A 21,237-nucleotide genomic window follows, 5' to 3' on the forward strand; every position below is an offset into this window, starting at 1 on the left:
TTCAATATTCATATCCACTGTATATGTGCGCGGTTATTAAATGTGTTTAAAATGTAGCGTAAGGTATAATACATTTGTTATACAGTAGTTTTATTTTATAATTTGCCTTGGCTTTATAAGTAGTATATTTTATTCACTCACTAACTTTTATCCCAAACTATACCAAAAACAAATTGGTAGTTCACGCCCACGAGATCACAGCTTATCAAACCCATCATACCCAATGGTCAATAACCTAGAATAGCCAAAAGTGCGAAAAATAAACTAATTGAGTAAAGCACCGAAGTTTACAAAACCTTCCACCCCCTCCCTCCCTCTCTCTCACACACACAAGTTGTCTGATAAAAAGCAAAGTCCTGGCATTAGCTTTCAATTGACAATTAATTAGTTGTAGTATATAACTATTAATAATTTATTTCTATTTGGTTCGTGGCTTTCTTTCGTAAAAAGCTGCCATTATTTAAAAAGTGTATATTTTTGTTGAAAAATTGAGTGTAAAATAATAATACTTTCTAAAAACTTGTACCTGAGCCTAAAATCAATGACAAATGTATGTGGCGATTTTTTGTTTGTCTATATCTATCGTCTATATGTGTGTGGATATAGTCGAACATCTCAGAAACAGATATATCAAATATGAATATCTAAAATGATCTTTTAGTCGTTTCTCAAAGTTCTTCAACTAGATGTGTTAAATGCTACTGGCACAGCTAAAAATGGTCACTAAACTGTTGTCAAAAACCACTACATACGTTTTATATATATAGTACTATATATTGTATACCAAGGCTTACATTGTCTGTAAGAACTATGTCTCTATAACCCGTCATGTTTAATAGGACCAAATGCCTGGGTTTTGAGAATGCATTCCAAGATAAACAAATTTTACAGCTTTCTAAACTGAATTATTTGATGTGGATTAGTTTTGATTGAAAACTCTTTATAAAGAGCTGTCAAATTTTGGAACCTTAATGTGGATCAGAAACAAATTTAAAAATGTTGTACGAGTATCTTTAAGAGCTCTGTTTTCAAGTTCTTTGGAATCTTTTTGGGACCGCGATTATTAAATTGTAAAAAGCTCTTTAATAGGTATTATTTGAACAAATTTTTCCTGTTGAGAGCTACAATTTTAAACTATATTCTATAAATAGCTGTAAAATTTGGTATATCTGGGAATATCTTTGGGTATCCATTGCCATCTCATCTCTACTTATGCTTAACTGTCCGTTAACCCATATTTCCATATTTGTGCGTTTATTCTATGTTTTGGTGTTTATCTATTCATATAGTATATATGGCTATAGCTCTATGTATATCCCCAAATTGGGCTTAGACCAGCGTTATGCTGGCCGGCGTCTGGTTGGTAGTGACAACAGAACCTTCAAGCTTAGCCGTCGCCTCCTTGCAGTTGCTCGGCTGTTGTGGGCGGATCGTTGATGTCGGGGTCTCGTTATACTCGTCGGCCTCGTGCATGGGCGATAGTCGGGGCACTGGTGGTATATTGTTACCCGCATTTGTTGAAGTACTGAGCATGAACGTATGAATGATGAATATATATATATATATATATATAGGAGAGAGAGATTTATATAGATAGGTAGGTAGGCAGGTAGTGTGTACAAATTGGCAGATGGTATGAATAAGTCTTGTAGCTTGCTTGATTGTATTGTGTATGTTTGTGTGAGTGTTGTGGGTGTTGTGGGGTCTGTGTAGATCAAAACTGTTGCTAGCCAAGATCGGTACATGGTGGGGCTCTCTTCATCTACTGGTACACTTACTGATTGCCATTGATTTGACGCACTTTAACGGTCACCGGTATGATCAACTGCTCGGAAATGCCATCCTTGTTGACCTGCTGCCAGACAGTGGTCCGATTGACCTCCGGCAAGGCATTGCCGGCTTGTTGTTGTTGGCTGCTGTTGTTGGCCTTGTTGCCAGAGAGTGGTATGTGTATGGTTGTGGGTCCCGGATTGTTGGGATTGTAGTCGGAGCCTGCACCGGGCGGCTGTTGGTGTTGATGATGAGTGTCCTTCAATATAAAATATGCATAGCATAGTTTGTTTTTTTGGTTGTTGTTTTTGTTGTTGATGGCACTTATTAACTCACAGAGAGCATTGCAAGAGAGCGAGAGAGAGAGAGAGAGTGTGTGTGTAAGAGGAAAGAGAGAAATAGCGCACTAGGTGAGCGTGGCTAAGTGAGCGAGAAACGTGAGGCAGTGTTTTAAAGTGTGTGTGTTTTGGTGTAGAACCCGTGTTAGTAATTGTCGCGTGCGCTCCATAATCTAAAAAGCCAATTGGGTGTTTTTTCATTTGAAAAATTTTGTCATTTTTGCCAAACATTTTTACCAAATTTTGTTCTTTTTTTTGCCAATATCAGTTTATTCTTTTGGGTTTTTCTGGGGATTATTTAATTTACATAAATTTTACTACTTTTTTAAATTTATATTTAATAATATTATTTGCTTTGCCAATTTCGCTAGGATTTGTTAGTTACTTTGCTGGTGGAGCTGGTGGTTCAACTTTAGACTTGAGTTCATTGAGTTTTTGACTCTAAAATTATATAACGTGTACATTTAATACATTAAGGTACTTTCTTGTACAGTGTAAACGAATCGCGCAGACGTCTTAGACTAGCATTTTCATTTTTACATATATAAATACATAGAATAATATATAAGTATAAGAGTAGTAAGTAAGTAATAGATTATATATAGATAAAACATCCGATTATTTTTTAAACTTTTCACTAGGAATTCATAACAAAAATCAAAAATATAATTACATATACACAAGAGCTATAAGCGTAGGTACAGTTGCGCCTTAAAATTTGTATAGCATTGAGCATATTATATGGGAAAATATGAAACAAAATGTACAATATATCATAGAAAAGATCGTGAATTATACATACAGAAAATATAGAAAGATAATTTTAAGTTTACATAAAAACGTGATAGTTGTTTTAAAAATAAAACTTTTTCAAAATGCAAAAAAAAATTGCATGCTACGGTTGTAAAGAAAGCAGAGGGGAAACCATTTACAGAAATACTTTTAAAAATATGTTAAGAGAATATATAAAACAGGATAATATGTTCAAGTAGGTGGCATATAACTCTCGATAGCTAAAACCAAAATGCATTTTTGTACAACAAAATGCAAAAACTAGAAATAATTTAGTGGTGATGGTGTTCGGTGCAACGCGGCTGGCAACACTGGGGCCGAAATTCTCAACGTTTTCGGTGCTGGCAACACTGCGGCGGGCCTGGACTGTGTGTGTCTGTGAGGAGAGTTGTGCGTAGGTGTGTGTGTGTGTGGTTGTGTGGTTGTGCCTGTGTGGTTGTGGGTGTTCACTTATTCAGGAGACTACTTTGTGCTTCAATTTCTTTTTCGTTTGCAGTGGCCGTATTGCACGTAATGAGACCAGCGGCATTGCCATCCACACCATTTTTGAAACTGGCCTTCGGCTTGCGCCTGCAGAGACCAGCAAAACAGGGTAAATATTTCTGACAAAAGCCCACCTCAGCGTCCAGTTGATGCAAATCATCGGCTGCCGCACGCTTCGTCATCTCCGGCATGATGTCATCGAGTATTTTCAACTCACGTCGCGTAAAGACCAAATCGAGCGACTTCCTTATGCCAATCATAACCACCAACATAAGCGGGAACAATATGGAGGTCTGAGAGAAGGACTTGATCAGCCACAATATGATCAGACAGGCCAGCTGTATGATAGTGAAAAGATGGACACGTCGAATCGGCACCTGTTGAATGTGAAAAGAAGATAACAAAGACTCTATATCTCTTAGTCTGTCCGAAACTAACCTGGCGCAGGAACATGTAATCCGGCTGGTATTTGGCTGGCATGAACATGATCAGTATACGATGGAAGAATTGCAGGCCGCTCAGCGATGCTATGCCCATGTACAAGAAGACACCGAATAGCACTGGCATGGGTATGTGACCGAGCAGTGGGGTCAGCAGCACGGATCCGCCAATGGTGAGGAAAATGAGAATGTGCGTCACGCGCTGTTCACGCACTCCCAAGAATTGCGGTTTCTCGCCCGGTGCCGAACACTCCGATTCCAGTTTCAAGGAGTTCACATGATTAATGCTCAAGACAGTGGCGGCCACAAACCTGGTGGTGAAGAAAGTAAATTCCACATTAATATGAAGTCTGAATCTGGGCGTTCATTTCTCTCTCTTACCAAGGCAAGCCCATGACACTGCAAATAATAATCAAAATCGAGAGTACGAACAGGTCCAAATGGTAACCACAGCCCTTCTTCAATTTATTCTCCTTCCGGTTGACAATCACAGCCGTAATCTGTTGATCCATAAAGATGAGAATGGTGCCGAGCAGAGCGGGAAAGACGGCTATAACAGAGGACCACCAGGGATTCTTTTCGCTGAATGGCGGTATAAGCCAGCCTCGAGTGCTTAGCGTAGGCTTCAGCTCATGTGGCACCTCCAACTTTGGTGTGGGTACACCCAGATAATAATCGAAGAAGGTCATGCTAGAGATGGCAATCAAAACGGAGAAATCGCTTATGTATTGGCGCACAATTGAGGGGAAGAATAGAGCGTTCTTGAATTCCTTGAGTACTGTAGAGAATATGAAGGTGCCGGCGCAGAGGACCACGGACATCAGGAAGATGTTCTCGGTGGGTGGATTCGCACAATCGAGACCAACTAAGGTGCCGTTGTAAGACTAGATTGGGAGATCAAGAGATATGAGAACATCACATCATATGACTTTGTGATATTTTTGCTGGAAACCCACCTGACAAGAGTCCCACTTGTATTTGGCAAATTCCAGGAAACTGGCATTACTTTCCGGTGGCGGTGTACAGATACAGTCGTAGACGCCCTGATTGACTGGGAAACCCTTACCAATCACCGCCACATTCTCAATGGCCTACAATTAGACAGTTATACAAAGTTATCCTACAAAGATTAATATCGATTCTACCTTATAGACAAAAATTAAAGCGATGAGTGTGGCAAAGTTTTCTTCGGTAAAGCGTGTGATGTAACAGACCAGAGCGCTGGCATCAATCGCGGTCAGAACGATACAAATACCGGCAACCCACATGCCGATCCAGAAACGGAATGTCATATAGTCCCAGCCCATGTTCAGGCAGAACTCATAGATAATTGACTCAAAGACCAGAACTGGACCTGTGGATCCCATAATTGTTAACGGCTGACCCGAAAAGAAGCCATAGCCCATGCCACACACAAAGCCTGAGATCAAAGATTCCATAGCGGCCATATTTTTTCCGGTCGCTTCCGCCAACAGACCGCCGAATGTGATAATGGGCGAGAGGCAGGCAAAGTACAGGAAGATCCACGAGGCGACACACTGCATAGACAGGGAATCGCGAAAGTCGCTCCAATACCAAGGTGCCTTGCGCTTAATATCGTTGATGAGACCACCAAAGAGGCGACCCGAGCGCGACAGGCCCGATTCCTCGCGCAAACGTTGCTCCTCCTCCTCCTCGTCGATCTCCTCTTTGGGAAACTCTGGCGGACGTTTGCGCACCTCTTGCGAAGGTATGGCAGCTGGTGGTTCTATGCGTATGGTTGGATCCCATTCCCCGGGTGGTAATACTGTGACAGCGTCCAAGAACTCGTCAACGCCGGCCAACAGATGATCGCGTTTGCGCGCCCGATAGGCCACCTCATGGAAGATCTCATCCGACATGAGGGTGCACATGGCACGTCCGATTTCATGGAAATTGGTTTGACTGCCCGGTGGGCCAAGCAAAATGAAAATAAATCTGCAAAATAATAGGGAAAGAGGAGCGGATCGGGGTTTATTGTCTTGCAATTTCACAAACTCTACTATTTGCTTTGCCACAACCAAAAATATAAGTCCATTCTTAACATTATACTACGGATTGATCAGTTCTACTTGGGATAACCTTAGTGGGACTAACTTAGAGCTACTAGTGGGTCTAAGTTCATAAAAACTAGCAAAAACAAATTTAAGCCCTCCTAACGAAATATATTTTTAAAATTGCAGGTAAAAAGGAAATTATCTAATAAGCTCAATCGAATGTTAAAATTATGTAATCTTATCAAATAAGTTTAGTTAGTTTTGATAATGAACTTTTGAATATGCTAGAGCTGCTGTCTTATAGTCTTAAAGGGCATTGAGATAACTTTATAAAGCTGCGTGATAAGCATTTTGTCAAACTGCCTTCATAAATCATTAGAGTTGTAAATTTTCTTTGGTCAGAAATTTAAAAAAATTATACTGTAGTTTCTGGAACTATTTGATTATATAATATTTTAGAAATAATAATTCACGTTTACTCGTTATGCGAATATGGGTTTATTATTTATATTTCAGAAGCATGATTAAAAATTGTCAAAAGTAATCATAGAATTTCATACTTGTCCTAGAAAAGATCTTAAATAAAGATAAACGACTTACCAAAAAAAAAAAAAGTTCGAAAAATATATGAAAATATTTTGAATCATATTTAAAGCGAACCTGAACAAAAGTTGGACAATTTTAAAATTCCTCTGGTAAATAAAACTTCATAAGTGAAATAATTTCTGTGTTCCGAACCGGAACTTTAAAATCGTTTCACAAACTTAATTTTATCAGAGACAGGATTAATTAGGTTACATCTGCCTAAAATTAATGAACTGGCAGTTCATAAAGGGACAGCTTCTTACATATAGTTAGCGTTTGAAGGAAAAAAGTTGACAGTGTTGGGTAGCAACCTATGCAGCTACTTGGCAACCCTGTCAGCTCAGCCTTGATCTCGAACTAATTCGTTAATTACCTCGCTTGGTTGTCTAGTCTTAGGCGATTGAAAAAAGAAGTCGTGCTTTTCAAATCGTATGCAGAATTTGATTTAAAATAGAATTTGTCTGCCACAGAGTTTCAGGATTAGTATAGTATATTTGAAATATATCTATATATAAATATTGTATATATATAAAAGGAGAAGTATATTCATAAAACTGGTTGCATTTGTGTTTTAGTATTAAGACGACTATTTGGCTATTAAACAAAGCAAAATCGAAATAAACTTAACTTTAGAGTTAGGAGCTTACCTAGTTGGCACTGGTACCTCGGTGAGATCGCCCATGACGGCCGCCTGGCTGAGGCGTATGAAGCAGGAGAGTTGGCGCTCCAGAAAGTCCACCTCGCCGACAAGTATATTGCTGGCCTCCGCACCAGGCGGTATCTTTCGCATAAAGTGCGTATTGCCCTTGTGCTCGCTCAACTCCGTACCGCTGCTCTGGCGGGCCATGGACAGGCTGCTGGGACTCTTAACCATATCCTCTATGATCGCGGGCATTTTTTGAGCAATTCGCGAATTTTTAGAATTAGATTTTTTCTCTACATTAGTCGGGAACAGGTATTTGGGTGCCAAACATTTTGTGCGCACGTGTATTTGTGTTGAGTTTTATTTTTATTTATTTTTTTGTTTTTGTTTTTTCAAAACAACAACGACAACAAATTTGGCAAAGATACGACGGATACGGATACGGGTACAACAGGTTACGGGTTCAAAAACATAAAAGAACGTTTAGAAAGTACGAAAAGAGTGCAAGAAAAAAATCAGTAATACAAATCGGTGGTGCTAAAAATATAGTATTTCACTAATATTCTACAATAGGGACATTTTTAGAGTTGATATAAATACTACGGATATTCGAAATGAAAGACATGCAAGGAAGTTTTGAAGGTGTATGTGTCTATAGTATGTTTGTGAGTGTGTGTGTGTGGAAAGCGTGCATATAGTATGTATGAAATAAATTGGTTAATGCTTGTCTATTTTGTAGAGTAGAATCTGTAGAATCTGGTTACTCCTTTTCATAATTCCATGCAAATTTTTGTTGTTATCCGTTTGGATCCGAATTTCCAATATTATTTACAGACATGGACGTAGACCAAACAACTAAGTTCATGACATATTGGATAAAACATGTACTATATGTGGGTACAATTTTTTTGTTTTAGATACATTGTTATTGTTTTTTTTTTGGAACTAATTTTGAATAAACATAATCTTTTTGTTTTTGGCATTTTCAAAGTATTATTAACACAATTAACAGACGCAAACGTAACGCAAAACTTCAATTCAATTGTTTGGTATTCATTTTTTTTGGGTTGAGATTGATTTGCAAATATTTTACCGAGCATTCTGCTGCTTGGCTTTCCGGGCACCGTTAGAAAACGTCCCATTCCGCCCATGCTGTTATTGCCATTGCCATTGGTGCCCGGCGGTCCCGGTTCGCTAGCGGTTAGGGAGAGCGGTGTGGTGGCTACTAGAGCATTACCCGAGGCATTGCCAGACCCAGAATGTTCTTCGACTGGAAAATGTGCGTGGCGTTTGGTGATTGGAGGATGAGAAAAACGAAATAACAACCAGTGTTGGTAAGGAGCGCAGTATACAATTATAAAACACATTCCCACAGGTTCTTGAAAATTTACTGGAATTATCCTTAACCTCATCAACCTAACAGTGAGTTTTGAGTGGCTGGTGTGGAGCGCAGATCGAGTTCATAGACAGCACAAATATACGAGTATACGAGTATAGAGAGTGGCATAACAAAGTAATCATATCATATCATATAATATCATATCAAATACGAGTATGTGGGTACAATACAAAAGCTCAGGGGGGACTCATAGACTTTTGAAGACAGAGAAAAATTACTTAAGAGTATTGAGAGGGTAAAAGAGTTGTTGTTGGTTTTGTTTGATCGAGAATATAAAGTTGAGTAAAGTGAAGTTTAAGGTGAGATATTAAGTAGAGTGGGAGAGTTAAGAAATTTAGATATATTTGTACTATAGATATAGTATATAGATATACGAGTATATTACGGCACATTATCGTCGGTAAACACAGTGTGCTATTGTAGTTAAAATTTACGCAGAAGCAAAACAAATTTTGAGGTACAACTTGCAGCTATTACTTGAGGTTTGTGGGGTCTGTTGATTCGCTTGTTTGGACTCTGGTTCCTGTTGCTGCTGTTGTTGTTCTTTTTGTTGTTGTTGTTGCTGTGGCTGCTGCCTCTGGGCTTGTCCTTGGCGATTGAGTTGGCCACGCGTAGGCGAGGCCCCCGCATGGAACCAAGTGGTAACACCAATTGCACCCAGACTTGAGTTGTCAGCTTTGTTGAGGACGAGCGAATGAACCCGAACGAACGGGGGAGTATTTTTGGAAAATTTTAGCATACTTTTTTTTTGTTTATAGCTGTTGTACAATACTGACAGTGATAGATGAATGAATTGATTTAATGAACTGTATGAGCTCGTATAGCCTAGTTCTTTGGGTCAACTTGCTGGTCTAGTGCGAGAAAGTGATGTTTTGTAGACTTTTTAGAGAGAATTAAAGAGTAGCACAACACACTCACTTTCATTTTTTCAGTGCTCAACAGCACTACAAACTAACGGGTGTGTGGGTGAGTGAGTGAGTGTGTGTGTGTGTGCGTTTTTGATACAGTGTGGTACGAGAGGCGTGTGCGGTATCGGGTCTGGTATTATCTGTTGGTGCATAAGGCAACTGAAAATTTTGTTGTTGCGTTACAGTTTTTACAGCGGCCATCTAAGTTGGATAGTTTAGGCTATACCTGTGGGGACCGCGAGATAACAACCACGCTGGTCCTTACTGGCCGCATAGATGGGCGTGGCCGGCAAGGCCGACTGGCCGATTGGTGTATGGCATCCATCTAATCCAGTGGCTGAGGCTGATGATGCGATGCATGCAGTGAGTGCCCGTATTTTTGTTCGATTTGATTTGATTTGATTTTAGTAATACATAGTAGTTAGGTATGTTGTTAATGAAAGTTTAGTGGCGCTTTTCTAAGACACTTAACTAGTTTGGGTTAACAGTTAGAAATTGCGGTCATAGAACGCGCGAATTAGTAAAAATAATTGGCTTGACTAAAATGTGAACTCGATGATGACTCTCGAATGTCTCTGGATGTGCTTCACATTGTACACCAAAATATCTAAGATATGTAATCCCGAATATCCCATTCTCTGGAGCCCGCTACTTACTTTTCGTTGACGAGTGATTGCGTCCGATGTCCGCCAAAGAGCGTATGATGGGCAGACGCGCCTTCTTTGCATACTCATGCTGATGGCGATGACGACGCAACAGCGCGTCCTTGACCTTGTCCTTGACGCCGGCGGGCAAGGTGCCAGCGCTTACCATTTGATCGCAAACTAAATCGGCCACTGTCTCCAGATTTTGTGCCTCCATGTCCAGCATGACGGTGCCATTCTGCAGCAAAGTGCGCAGCTCGAACAGCGAATGCAACGAGAGTGTGGCCACATGGGGCTTGGACCAGCGATTGCCGCCCTCCTCGACATCCTCCTCGAATTTGATCCAACGTGCCGTCTCCTTCCATTCGATTTCATCGCCCTCCTTAACCAGCATGCCCATCTCAGAGAACAGCGGATGTGAGACATGTGTGCCATCGTCCACGTCCTCGCCAAGTATGAATTGAACGCGTTGTGCGGGCGGCGTTACTGTGAAGAGTTCGAGTCGTTGGATAATCAACATTTATGGACGAGCAAAATGTGTGCCACTAAAGTGCCAACGAACCGCTCGCCTTCACCAGCTAAAACAGCCCGGCTTAGCTCAGTGCGTGCTCGAGGTAATTGGCGTGGTAATTCGGTCAAATCTAGCGGGAATTGGCCCCCCAACCCATATGTTCTGCCGTTCTGTGCGTGTCATAAATAGACCATTGGTCCGAACTTGCAAAAATCAACGGATTACTTGATGTGTCAGCTACTTTTTCTAGCCTGTTGAATACTTATGAGTGGGTATAATAGCTAGGTTTAGACAGCTACTTACTAGTCTAGGGAGTAATGCAATTCTATTACGAATAATTGCTTCGTTGCTGCATATGGAGGGAATGGCTTAAATACCTACAAATGAATAATTTAAGGTGCATTTTACACTCTTGACTGGAGTTAACTAAAAAATGGGACTCTAACTCTATAGTTTACTGTATTAAATTGTAAACATGTGGATCTTTGCCTATTTCCAAATGGATTCTTTCTGTCTAAGTAGCTGTAAGAGCTCGGGGTCACCAAATTAATTTCTCTGATCTTAACTAAACAAACATAACTCTAAAACCTCTATTAGCTGGTGCATTGTCTAAGCCCTGACTTAAACTTTATAAAAAATGTGGATTATAGTTCATTGTATTGAATTGTAATTGCAATTGGATCCAATTGCAAATGCATTATATCTATCTAAGTAGCTGTAAGAGCTCGGGGTCACCAAATGAATTGCTCTGATCTTGACTATTTACAAAGATAACCCTAAAACCTCTATTAGCTGGTGCGCGTGCGAAATGCATTATCTAAGCCTTGACACCGCACCAGTTTAACCATATAAGAAGACCTTATATAATTGGGAGCCCATCACTTTACTTGGACCTCAGGCGGTGTTGATGGTCTTGGAATAAAAATAAGGAAGTAGAGTATGTTATATGTTTTTGATGAGGCTTGAGGAGGTTGGATCGACTATATCTTATGAAGAATCAATACAAATCCCAAATATAAACTTTAGAACTGCATGCACTATATTTGTTAAATAAGGTAATTGAATGGGCTAAGCGGTTACCATCGCTGAGTACACGTCATAGTTGCAGCAAATTTGGTTTCCCAAAGCTCTAACTTTTTCTTCTTGAAATATTCAAAAATGTTATGGGTTTATTTTTGATCATCAGCTCCTGTAATTCTTATTAGTTTTATCATCCCCTTTAACCTGCTATGAATTCAAGAAAGTATTTGTTCATCTTGCGAATTCTTCAGGAGATTCTTACGAAGCGTATTAAGAAAAACTTTAATTAGAACAACTTTTAGTAACTGACTTTAACCCACAGTTTTAATATTTTTTTTTAGTTGTTTTAAGAAGATCTTTCTCGGTCTTTGTCGGCTTTTTTTTTTAGGAATACACAACTTTCCAGGGTTGATTATAGTTCTTCTCTTAGTCTAAAATGTGCCCAAATACGTATACTCAATATTTTGTGGTTTTTTGAGAAACCTTTTATTTGGGTGCTTGCCTGTATTAACCCATCTAATGGGTTTGCTTCTCTTGACGGTTACAGTTTAACGTAAGTTCCTCCAGTGAGACTAACCTGGAAACCCTTAGTGAGGGGCTCTATAGCTTGGCGTTTGTTTCGCAAAACCCCCCTTTTTCAAGAAGTTTCTTAAGTTCCTTGTGATACTTGTTAATTGTTAATTATCAACAATGCTGGACTTATTTTTGCTTTGGTCATAGCTTGTCTACTCAGCAGCTTTCTAAGCTTTCTGTATATATTCGTTTTAATTATATGAAACTGTTGCTGACAGGTAGGTAGGGATCCTTCCCAACTAGCCACATTGGCTTGACATGAAATGTTAAACCAATGCACTCATCAATGTCAGCCATCGACCAACAACCACATACAAAAACGTTCATTATCATCATCACCAACGGCAAGGAAATGCACATATGCCATGATTTTCCATGAAACTATAATTTGCAATGGCCCCTCCCCACATTATTCTTACTCTCTGGCGGTCTGGCTGTCAGGCTGTCTGGCTGTCAGGCATTCTCTGTGATTCATGTACGCATGCACTTCCTATAATTTGCATTCGTTAGCCCGACCCTGATTGGCTGCTCTTGTGTCCACAGTTCACGTTAAAGCCAACATCCCGCCTGGGCTTTTAGGGCATTTTTGTAATTGTATTTGCCAACGTGGTAAACAAGCCTTGGCTCGATACTGCTGTGCTTCATTTTTAAGTGCCTACCTGGACGTTCCACCTCCTGTTGCTTCTCGCTGATGCTGTCCCGGCCGCTGCCACCGCCGTCACCCCCGCCTCCGCTGTGGTGATGCTTGCGGCGACGTTGTGAGTGGCGCCGACCGCCGGGCACATGCACGCCGACATAAACAGTATGGGCGCGATGTCCTAAAAAGCATTAAAAAATAAATATATGTATTAATAATGAACGACGCGTTTCAATAAATAATTATAAAAAGTGAAAAAGCATAATTACATTTGATAAGTAGACTCTGTCGCGTCATTAAAGGTTCACAGAAAATTGTTTAAAAATAATTATTTTTCTATATATATATATATTTTGTTGGTCTGCTCTGTTTGATAAGACTTTTGTACTGATTTATAATCAAGGCGGCTACATTCTGGCTGCTGTTTTTCAATTTCTATTTCGCTGTAATTGTTATTATTATTTGTGTTTGTGACATTGCGCATACGCCATGTTGACTCATTGCTGGGCTCATTGCCTAATTGCGACTTAATACAGCAAACAAATTTATGTATATTACTAAATTCTGTCATTATAATTGCCCAACCAACACACACACACACACACACAATTTTCATTTGTATTCCGAGTACAGCAAAATGTGTAAGCCTGTGTCTGTCTGTCCGTCTCTTTGTTATGTCAGTTTCCTAATGAGTGGCTTTAAGAGACGCTTATGAAATCATTTCTTGCTTTGAATGCCACAATTCATATTAATTATAATTCTCATATCATAAAGGTTTCGCAATGCGGCTTTATTTGTTTATTATTAGCAGTATTGTTGTTTTTCTAGTCGCGCTGCTTTGTGTAGGCGTTTTAAACAAATGTAACGACAAAATCTTGTTAAGTCCCTTAAAAATTAAAATTTGTTTTGAGAAATTGATAAACGTATACGTAATATTTCGTGCATACAAGTATGTACATATGTATTTGATCAAATTTTGTTTAAGTTGAAGGCTAGAGTTGCTTGTTTAACTCAATAAATTACAATTACAATCATTTACAATTTCGTTTAAACTAATCCAATATTTCTGTTGATTATATATTTACAATATTTTTTTAACAAAATGTGAACTATATTTATATAAAATATAAATAATTAAATAAGACTAAACTCTTAGTTTAAGCTGCATTTGTATTTTTCTATAAGTTTAATTTAAGTTGTTGGAAATAATAACAGTTTAATTAAAGCTTTTAAAAAAAAACCGGCAAAACGTTAGCTTTTCTTCATTATAAAGTTCATTATAATGTGTTGTATGATAAGCCTTATACTTTGATAAGCAAATGTTTGTGATAACTTATTTAACAGATTGCTGATATACTATATTGAGTAGTAATTGGCGCATTAAAAGAGCAATTGATTTGATTCGATTGATTGATTTCTATGGCAAACACTTTTAAACAATTGACTTTTCTCTAATCTTTGCTGAGATTTATAGTGATTGTTTGAGATTTAAAAATAAAAAGATTGTAAAGATATGGAATTGATTGCTTGTGTTGCCGTTTTTGTGAGAGATTCGTGCAATTTGTATTGGAATGCGAGTTAAAATAATGGAAAGTAATTCATAAGCTCTGTAAATTGGAATTGAATTGGAAACATCGGAAAATATTTGATCAGATGCTCATTAATGAAAATAATGATAATAAAAAATATATAAAGCAATTTAAGAATCACTTATTAATTAATAAGCTGCGTCAATCTAATAAAATAATGGAAAAGCAAAATAAAGCTGATGCCCAGCTAAAACAATTCCTTAGAGCAATCGAAGCGTTTAAATTCGAATAATCTAAATTCAAAATCAAACAAATTACTATATTTAAAATAAACAATTGTAAAGAAAATGTAATCATTGTGGAAAGTTTTGACTTTGTGAGGCATTCAAGTTACTAGCGCGATTAGTAGAAGCATTAACGCGTGCATTCTATTACTTGAAAGCTGGCTTAGATTGGCAGATCGTAAAAAAATTAGTGACTGTATAGTTTTTGTTCTAATTGTGTTGTAGAGTTGCGGCTTGTTGATGGCGTTATATGTTTGGCAATAAGATAAATGGCAACTGCTCTTAAACAAGCAGAAATTTTTTAGTTCTAATTAATCTATACTCCAATTAATTTATCATCTTTTCATTATCATTCAAATTCTTAAAATGTGTAGATGCTTTTAATTTTTTTGTAGCAAATGAGCTAGCTGTGATTCTGATGCCGCGAATTTGTTTTCAGTTAACCTTTTTCACAAGATATTTCTTCTTCTTTATTCGCACTGTACAATACTCTCTTCACATTCTTCAAGACTTCCCATCAAATATTGCTCGAATTGCTTTGCCCAAGCATTGTCTTATCTTTTAAGTCTGTCTTTATACTTTTCAGTACTTCGAATGCTAAAATGTGAATGATTTTTGTGAGTTACAAGATAGTATACATATACAGTCTACTATAGTCAGCCGATTTTGTTTAAATTTTCAATCAATTTTAAAGCCTTTGGAATGAAACTTCAATTAAATATAACAATTGTTAGATAACTACTGGGAATTTAGCTTCAATATAACAAATTTATTTGTGAGATGAAAAATGCAAAAAACCTACCAAAGACAGTTTCAATATACCGGAAGAATTGGCCATTTGTGCGAAAATAGTTATCAATAGTTGGGAATCACACCAAAGTTGAAGCAATTATTAATATTATTGTCAATATTTGCTGCAAAAACAAGGTGTGGCTGATGCTAGTATTTTCAACCGATTTGAATGAGTTTGTTTTGATTTTTTTTTTCTCACATCTACAGCTCTGTTTGTCGATAAATATATAAATAAATATATATATATATATTATTATATATATATATATATATATATATATATATATATATATATATATATATATATATAATATATATATAATAAATAAATATAAAAATAAATAAATATATACATATATAAATAAATAAATAAATATAAAAATAAATAACTATATTAATAAATATATATAAATAAAAAATTCAGAAATTAATTAATAAATGAATAAATAAATAAATAAGGAAATAAATATAAATAAATAAATAAATAAATAAATAAATAATTAAATAAATAAATAAACAAAAAAATAAATAAATATTAAAAAAAAAATAAATAAACAAAAAAAAATAAAAAATAAGTAAATAAATAAAAAAAAAATAAACAAAAAAATTTATATATTTGCTAAAATTATATATTATGCTAAAAACTTTTAAAACAAAAAAAGGAGCTATATAGTATGATTGTACTTGCTTTAAAACCACCGTGTTTTGAAACAAACCTTTCATCTTAAGTTAAGATTTTCATTCTTTCGTTAGCTTTGTGTTCACTGTGGCATTTGATTTGCTTTAAATGCCAGTTTGCTCAACATTTCTGGCAAAAATCTAGCCCTCCTTGCCCCTCCCAACATCCATCTAAATTCGCTATCTTTTTGATATGCTCGTACTATGTATACTCGTACTGTGTACCAGTACCAGTAGTAGTATATTGTCTTTAATTTTACGCGCCGTCATTGCGTGACTGGGCTGTGACTTCAAAGCGTGCCACTTTTTTACAAGTTACGAGAATCGGCGCGTGGGCTGTGCGTGTCTGAGTCGCTTTTTGTGGCACTCTGTCCATGAGCCGGCGCCAAAATATGCGGCCGCACATACTTTGAAGCGTTCTATTGCATTTTGTAGCCGTTTAATTGGGGGGCCCACTTGTTTTTGTTGTCATAGGCCTTTATTTAGTAAGCACGTTTATTGTTCACTTACCTTCGAAATCATTTTCTGTAAATTGTTGGGTAAAGTCCTCGCCGCCTGTGCGCGGATCCTTGGGCGCCTCATCGTCACCACTTGAGGAATTCATAGTCCAGGGTCTGCAAAGTGAATAATTGAAGAAAGGGCTTTATAACACATGTCAGATTTCTCACGGGCATTGCTTAAAAATGAAATTTTTAAACAATTATTGCACTTCGATGGACACGAGCCATGTGCCAGCTTGAAAGGCAGAAACTAAAATGGTTTTTAATTAGCAAAACGTTTCTACGAAACAGCCACAATCCCATCACACACTCGTGTTCACGATTCCAGCTCAGCACAGCCATCAAATGCAAATGTTAGTCAAACACACCCGTAACGCCACTTCGTCTATTTGTCTAGCGCTCAGTAGTCTAATTGAAATGCGCCACATAACTGACCGTCGACTATATAAAATAAAAAATGACAAAATGGGAAAAAAACCAAAAACAAAAACAAAAAACTTGGCAACGTCATTCGGTTCCACTTCCAGCAGCAATGAATGCCATTGCCATAGCCATCAATTGTCACGGCATATTATTACAAACACACACACACACACACACACACACACACACACATGTACATAGTATATGTAGTATATTTTATATACTTAAATGCATATTTCTCGATTCTGTCCATTGACAGCTTTAACGCCCACACCGTCAATTACTTCTTGCGTCTCGATTTCCCAAACCCGAGCGTCAAATTTTAACACACAAATATTTTATGAACTGTGACAAAAAACTGTTTGTGTTTCTTTCTTTTTCCCATTTATTTACTTGCTGCCCCTTTTTATTCGCCACACTGCATGGCATACTTAAGTAAAGTGTTTATGCAAATGGAAAATTGTTTAATACATTTTAATAACATTAGCGTGGAATCAATGGTTGTTGGCAATCGGTTTATGGTCCGCTTGCCAAATGCGTTTTCTATGTGGCTTGCGCTAATTTGGAAACGTGTTTCTACTGCTAATCAGTTATGAAGGTGGCGATTATAAGAAAATTAATATTTATGTGATGTATGTCCTTTATTATCCAACAAAGTTATCCCTCCCCTACAATACTTTAACTTAAACTTTGCTGCACGAATCATTTTTTTGGCAGCTAGAAGACAGAGTGCACCGATTTCGATATAAACAAGAAAGGCAGAAAGGCTCAACTCTTAAATACCCTGTACACACTCCCAAAAATAAGAAAATATTGTGAATTTTACATTAATTCATTAATTAAATAAAAATTATTCATTACAAGTTGGGCAGAGATTATATTTATGGCTATAACTCCGTTTCTAATTGATCTATCATAATGAAACTACTGGATGTGACTACGAAATATTAGTTAAAAATTCCAAGCATGGGGTCAGTTAGAGAATATCGTAAATAGCGGGGTATTGGGGGAGGGGGGTCGTGTATCGGAAAAAATTAATAAACTTAGGCTTAGAGGAATATGTAGATACCAAGTTTGGTTATTCTAGCTCTTATACTTTCTGAGATCCTTGCCTTCATACAGACAGACAGATGGACAGACGGACGGACATGGTTATATCGACTCATCTTGCCACCCTGATCAAAAATATATATGCTTTATAAATATATACTTTATAAATGTACACTCTCGCACAAAACTAATATAGCCTTTTACCCTTTGGGTACAGGGCATAAATATTGGTTACAATATCGTAATAAACTGATGAGATTTTAGTGCTAAGATTAATATTTGTCGATCGTTCCTATGTCAGCTGATCACAGCCACTTTGTTTTTATATTTATATATTGCTCTTAGATAATTGCTCAATAACTGTATCACCATGTAGTTAAGGGAAAAAGTAGGTTTTCTTTATATTGGAGGAGAACTTATAAGGCACAGGGACTTACAGTTCAAGTTTACGGTTTCTACGGATCATGAAAGCGTTCCACATTATAAATATATGAGAAAGTGTATCCAACTTGTTTCACATACCATGCCTATTAGAAGTGTATATATCGATTTATTCAATCGTATCGATTTATTCAATCGTTTCGATTTATTCAATCGTTTCGATTTATTCAATCGTTTCGATTTATTCAATCGTATCGATTTATTCAATCGTATCGATTGGCTTCAATCGCAGTCGAATGCGTATTGAATGAGAGTAATATTTTGAAACTAGTCTACAGTTGTGGTGTTTCCTAATATTCTACTTCCGAATTGCAATGTTTGCTTAAATGCATTTTATTCTTGGTATTCTATCAGCTATAAAGTAGATCTTTATTATCATTTCGCATGTTATTTGTGGGAATTTGTTTAGTGACATCTGAATGTCCTTAACATAACCGTTAGATAGAACGCAGACTCATCCCACCTAGGTCGTCCGGCTGCTCCCCTTCCATTTCGTGCTGCCAACAATTGCATCTGAGACTATCCGTGTACTGTATAACAGAATACCGTCCCGATGTCATCCACTGAGGATCGGTGCGCACCAACTTATCGGCAACACCTTCGGGAAGGCCGCAAATAACCTCGCACTTCACCGTGCGTATGGCGCACACATTCGTGGGTCGAAAGCCGCGCAGACAGGTGATAAAATCCTCCATGGAATCCCAAATGAAATCGCCCGTAAGCTTGCGATAGTTGAGATCGCCCTTGAAGATGGCCAGTTCGGCTTGAGACAGATAATGAAATAAGTCCAGGTTCACATCGACCATGACAAAGTAGGGTTGTGGGCCTGTCCAAAAATACGATTCGGGAGCCATTATGAAACGCTCGTTGCGAAAAAAGTCCAACCATTTGTAGCCCAGGGTGGACAGAATATCACTTGGATGCTGCTGTAGGAAGCCCAGAGTCCAGTCGATGTCACGTTTCGTAACATCTGAGATATACCAGGGAATGCTCTTCACATGCAAGCGCACCTGCGTGGCCAGACCCGCCTCCACCAGGTATGCCAAGAAGATGAAGTCCGTGAACAGTTCGAAGCCCGCATTATCGCAAATGTAGTCCACAATTATTTTCTGTTTGCCTTGTAACTTGGCCTTAACCAGACAGTTCCAGACCAATATAGAGTCATTTGCCAACAGTCGGTTCTCAAAAGTGTCAAGCACTGACTTCACATCAACACGCGCTTTCAGCTTTGCATTCCCACCCATCGAGTTCCAAAATAATTCGAAGTGGTTACTCCATGCATTCAGGCGCATCATCAGACTGAAGTTCGACCAACTCTTTCCCATTTGGCACGTCGCCTTGCCCACAGCCTCCATGGCCTGTACACTGGCCTTCAGGTCCTCGTGCTTCAGGTCCCCAAAATAGTCGTAGGTTCTGAGACAGTGGCTATGCTCGAAAATGGAATAGATGCGTCTGTACAGATAACACTCGGCGTGTAGCCAGCAGGCTCGGAAGTAACTCCGCTTCGGTTTTGGCAACTCACTGATAAATGCATTCCACTCGGCCTTGTCCGGCTCGTTGCCGTGAAAGAGCGAGAAATAGCGATCTCGCTTGAGCTCCCGACTCAGTCGTTCAATGGCATCCACTATGTTGGGCACATCCTTGCGCACCTCCTCGCCAAACTGCTCCTCCAGCTCCGGCATATTGCTCTGCAGCTGTGCAACTATCTGACTCATGATGCCCGGCATTCGGGTCTGTAGCGCCAGATAGGCAAAGCTTTGCTTGAAGCGACCCGAGAGCAGCGAATATCGCGGGGTCATTGCCTCGACTAGTAATTGGGCATCTTGTGCGGCGGACCTCGTCTGGGATCTATCACCAAACATAATCATTTTGTAAAGTTCGCCAACAAATTTAAACAGTGTATTAGTTATAGGGGTCTTTTTTTATTATGTTTTTATTAGGGCGGTGTTTCCACAACTATAGTGTAGAATGCTCTACTTTTACGGGGGGAGCATTAAAAAATTCGTTTTGTAAAATCAGGGACTACTGATTTTTGAACATAAATGCGCCAAAACTCTTAGGGGAAATCGAAAAAGTTAGCAAATATTATGAATTATTTTAAAGCACTTTACTGAATTAACAACTGCTCTGAAGAAGGAAATAGACCAAACCCATGACAATGATGACAAATGGAAAAAAATCTATAAATATTCAGAAACTGGTGTTATAGACGCTTTCTTGAAGCTCTGAAGATGGAAAGTGTCCAAACCCATGACAGTGATGACAAATGGAAAAGAATCTAGAAATATTCTTGAGTTTCTTCGAAGACTTTCTTAAAAGTTATTATTAAACAGATAAAAGAAATTGAAAAATATTGTAATATAACTAATATTTAATCACTGACAATTTGTCAAAAAGGTCCTCAAAAAGTCAACAACTACAACAATAATTGAGATGACATGTTCGAATATATAGATGACGAAATATAACAAGTAAATAGAGCCTCCAGAAAAAGAACATCCATAGACTTTGCGATTGTTGTTGTTGCAAGAAAATAGCAGTAACTAAATCTTTGATAGTTGAACAACTTGACATATATCTAAACAGAGATTGGTTAATTAACCTAACTAGCGTTTATTTTACAAACGATCCATAACAGCTTTTATCTCTTGGACCAAAGTTTGCTTACAACAAGAACATAGAACCACTTCAGATAGAGCTAGGAATACAGATGAACAAAGATGAAAAACAAACAGATACAGCAAGACGTAAACTCGCATCTCTCGTACACCCATTTCAAGTG

General features: G+C 38.0%; 2 protein-coding genes across 15 annotated transcripts in view; both read right to left on the bottom strand.

Moving 5' to 3' along the window:
• LOC115631982 (sodium bicarbonate cotransporter 3) overlaps positions 1–21,237 on the bottom strand; it is a 37,210-nt gene that overhangs the window by 919 nt on the left and 15,054 nt on the right. For 2 of the 14 annotated variants that reach the window (XM_030528886.1, XM_030528887.1), the window contains exons 2-13: positions 16,552–16,655; positions 12,781–12,939; positions 10,030–10,503; positions 8,160–8,336; positions 7,071–7,359; positions 4,969–5,779; positions 4,780–4,914; positions 4,205–4,707; positions 3,822–4,134; positions 3,518–3,760; positions 1,779–2,029; positions 418–1,525 (exon numbers count right to left, since the gene is read on the bottom strand). In XM_030528886.1, the coding sequence (XP_030384746.1) occupies positions 1,330–1,525; positions 1,779–2,029; positions 3,518–3,760; positions 3,822–4,134; positions 4,205–4,707; positions 4,780–4,914; positions 4,969–5,779; positions 7,071–7,359; positions 8,160–8,336; positions 10,030–10,503; positions 12,781–12,939; positions 16,552–16,645 (3,645 nt within the window). In that variant the 5' untranslated portion in view covers positions 16,646–16,655 and the 3' untranslated portion in view covers positions 418–1,329. Of the gene's footprint in view, positions 1–417; positions 1,526–1,778; positions 2,030–2,079; positions 3,761–3,821; positions 4,135–4,204; positions 4,708–4,779; positions 4,915–4,968; positions 5,780–7,070; positions 7,360–8,159; positions 8,337–8,942; positions 9,220–10,029; positions 10,504–12,780; positions 12,940–16,551; positions 16,656–21,237 lie in introns of those variants that run through there. The other 12 variants (XM_030528890.1, XM_030528891.1, XM_030528896.1 and 9 more) reach the window with 10 other exon arrangements.
• Positions 18,773–20,378, bottom strand: LOC115631984 (damage-control phosphatase ARMT1-like). The gene has a single exon (XM_030528901.1). It carries the CDS (start codon positions 20,321–20,323, stop codon positions 18,893–18,895), a length of 1,431 nt encoding a protein of 476 aa, XP_030384761.1. The 5' UTR covers positions 20,324–20,378; the 3' UTR covers positions 18,773–18,892.

The sequence above is a fragment of the Scaptodrosophila lebanonensis genome, unplaced genomic scaffold, assembly GCF_003285725.1.
Source record: "Scaptodrosophila lebanonensis strain 11010-0011.00,11010-0021.00 unplaced genomic scaffold, SlebRS2 tig00001412-arrow-pilon, whole genome shotgun sequence".
Taxonomy (NCBI): domain Eukaryota; kingdom Metazoa; phylum Arthropoda; class Insecta; order Diptera; family Drosophilidae; genus Scaptodrosophila; species Scaptodrosophila lebanonensis.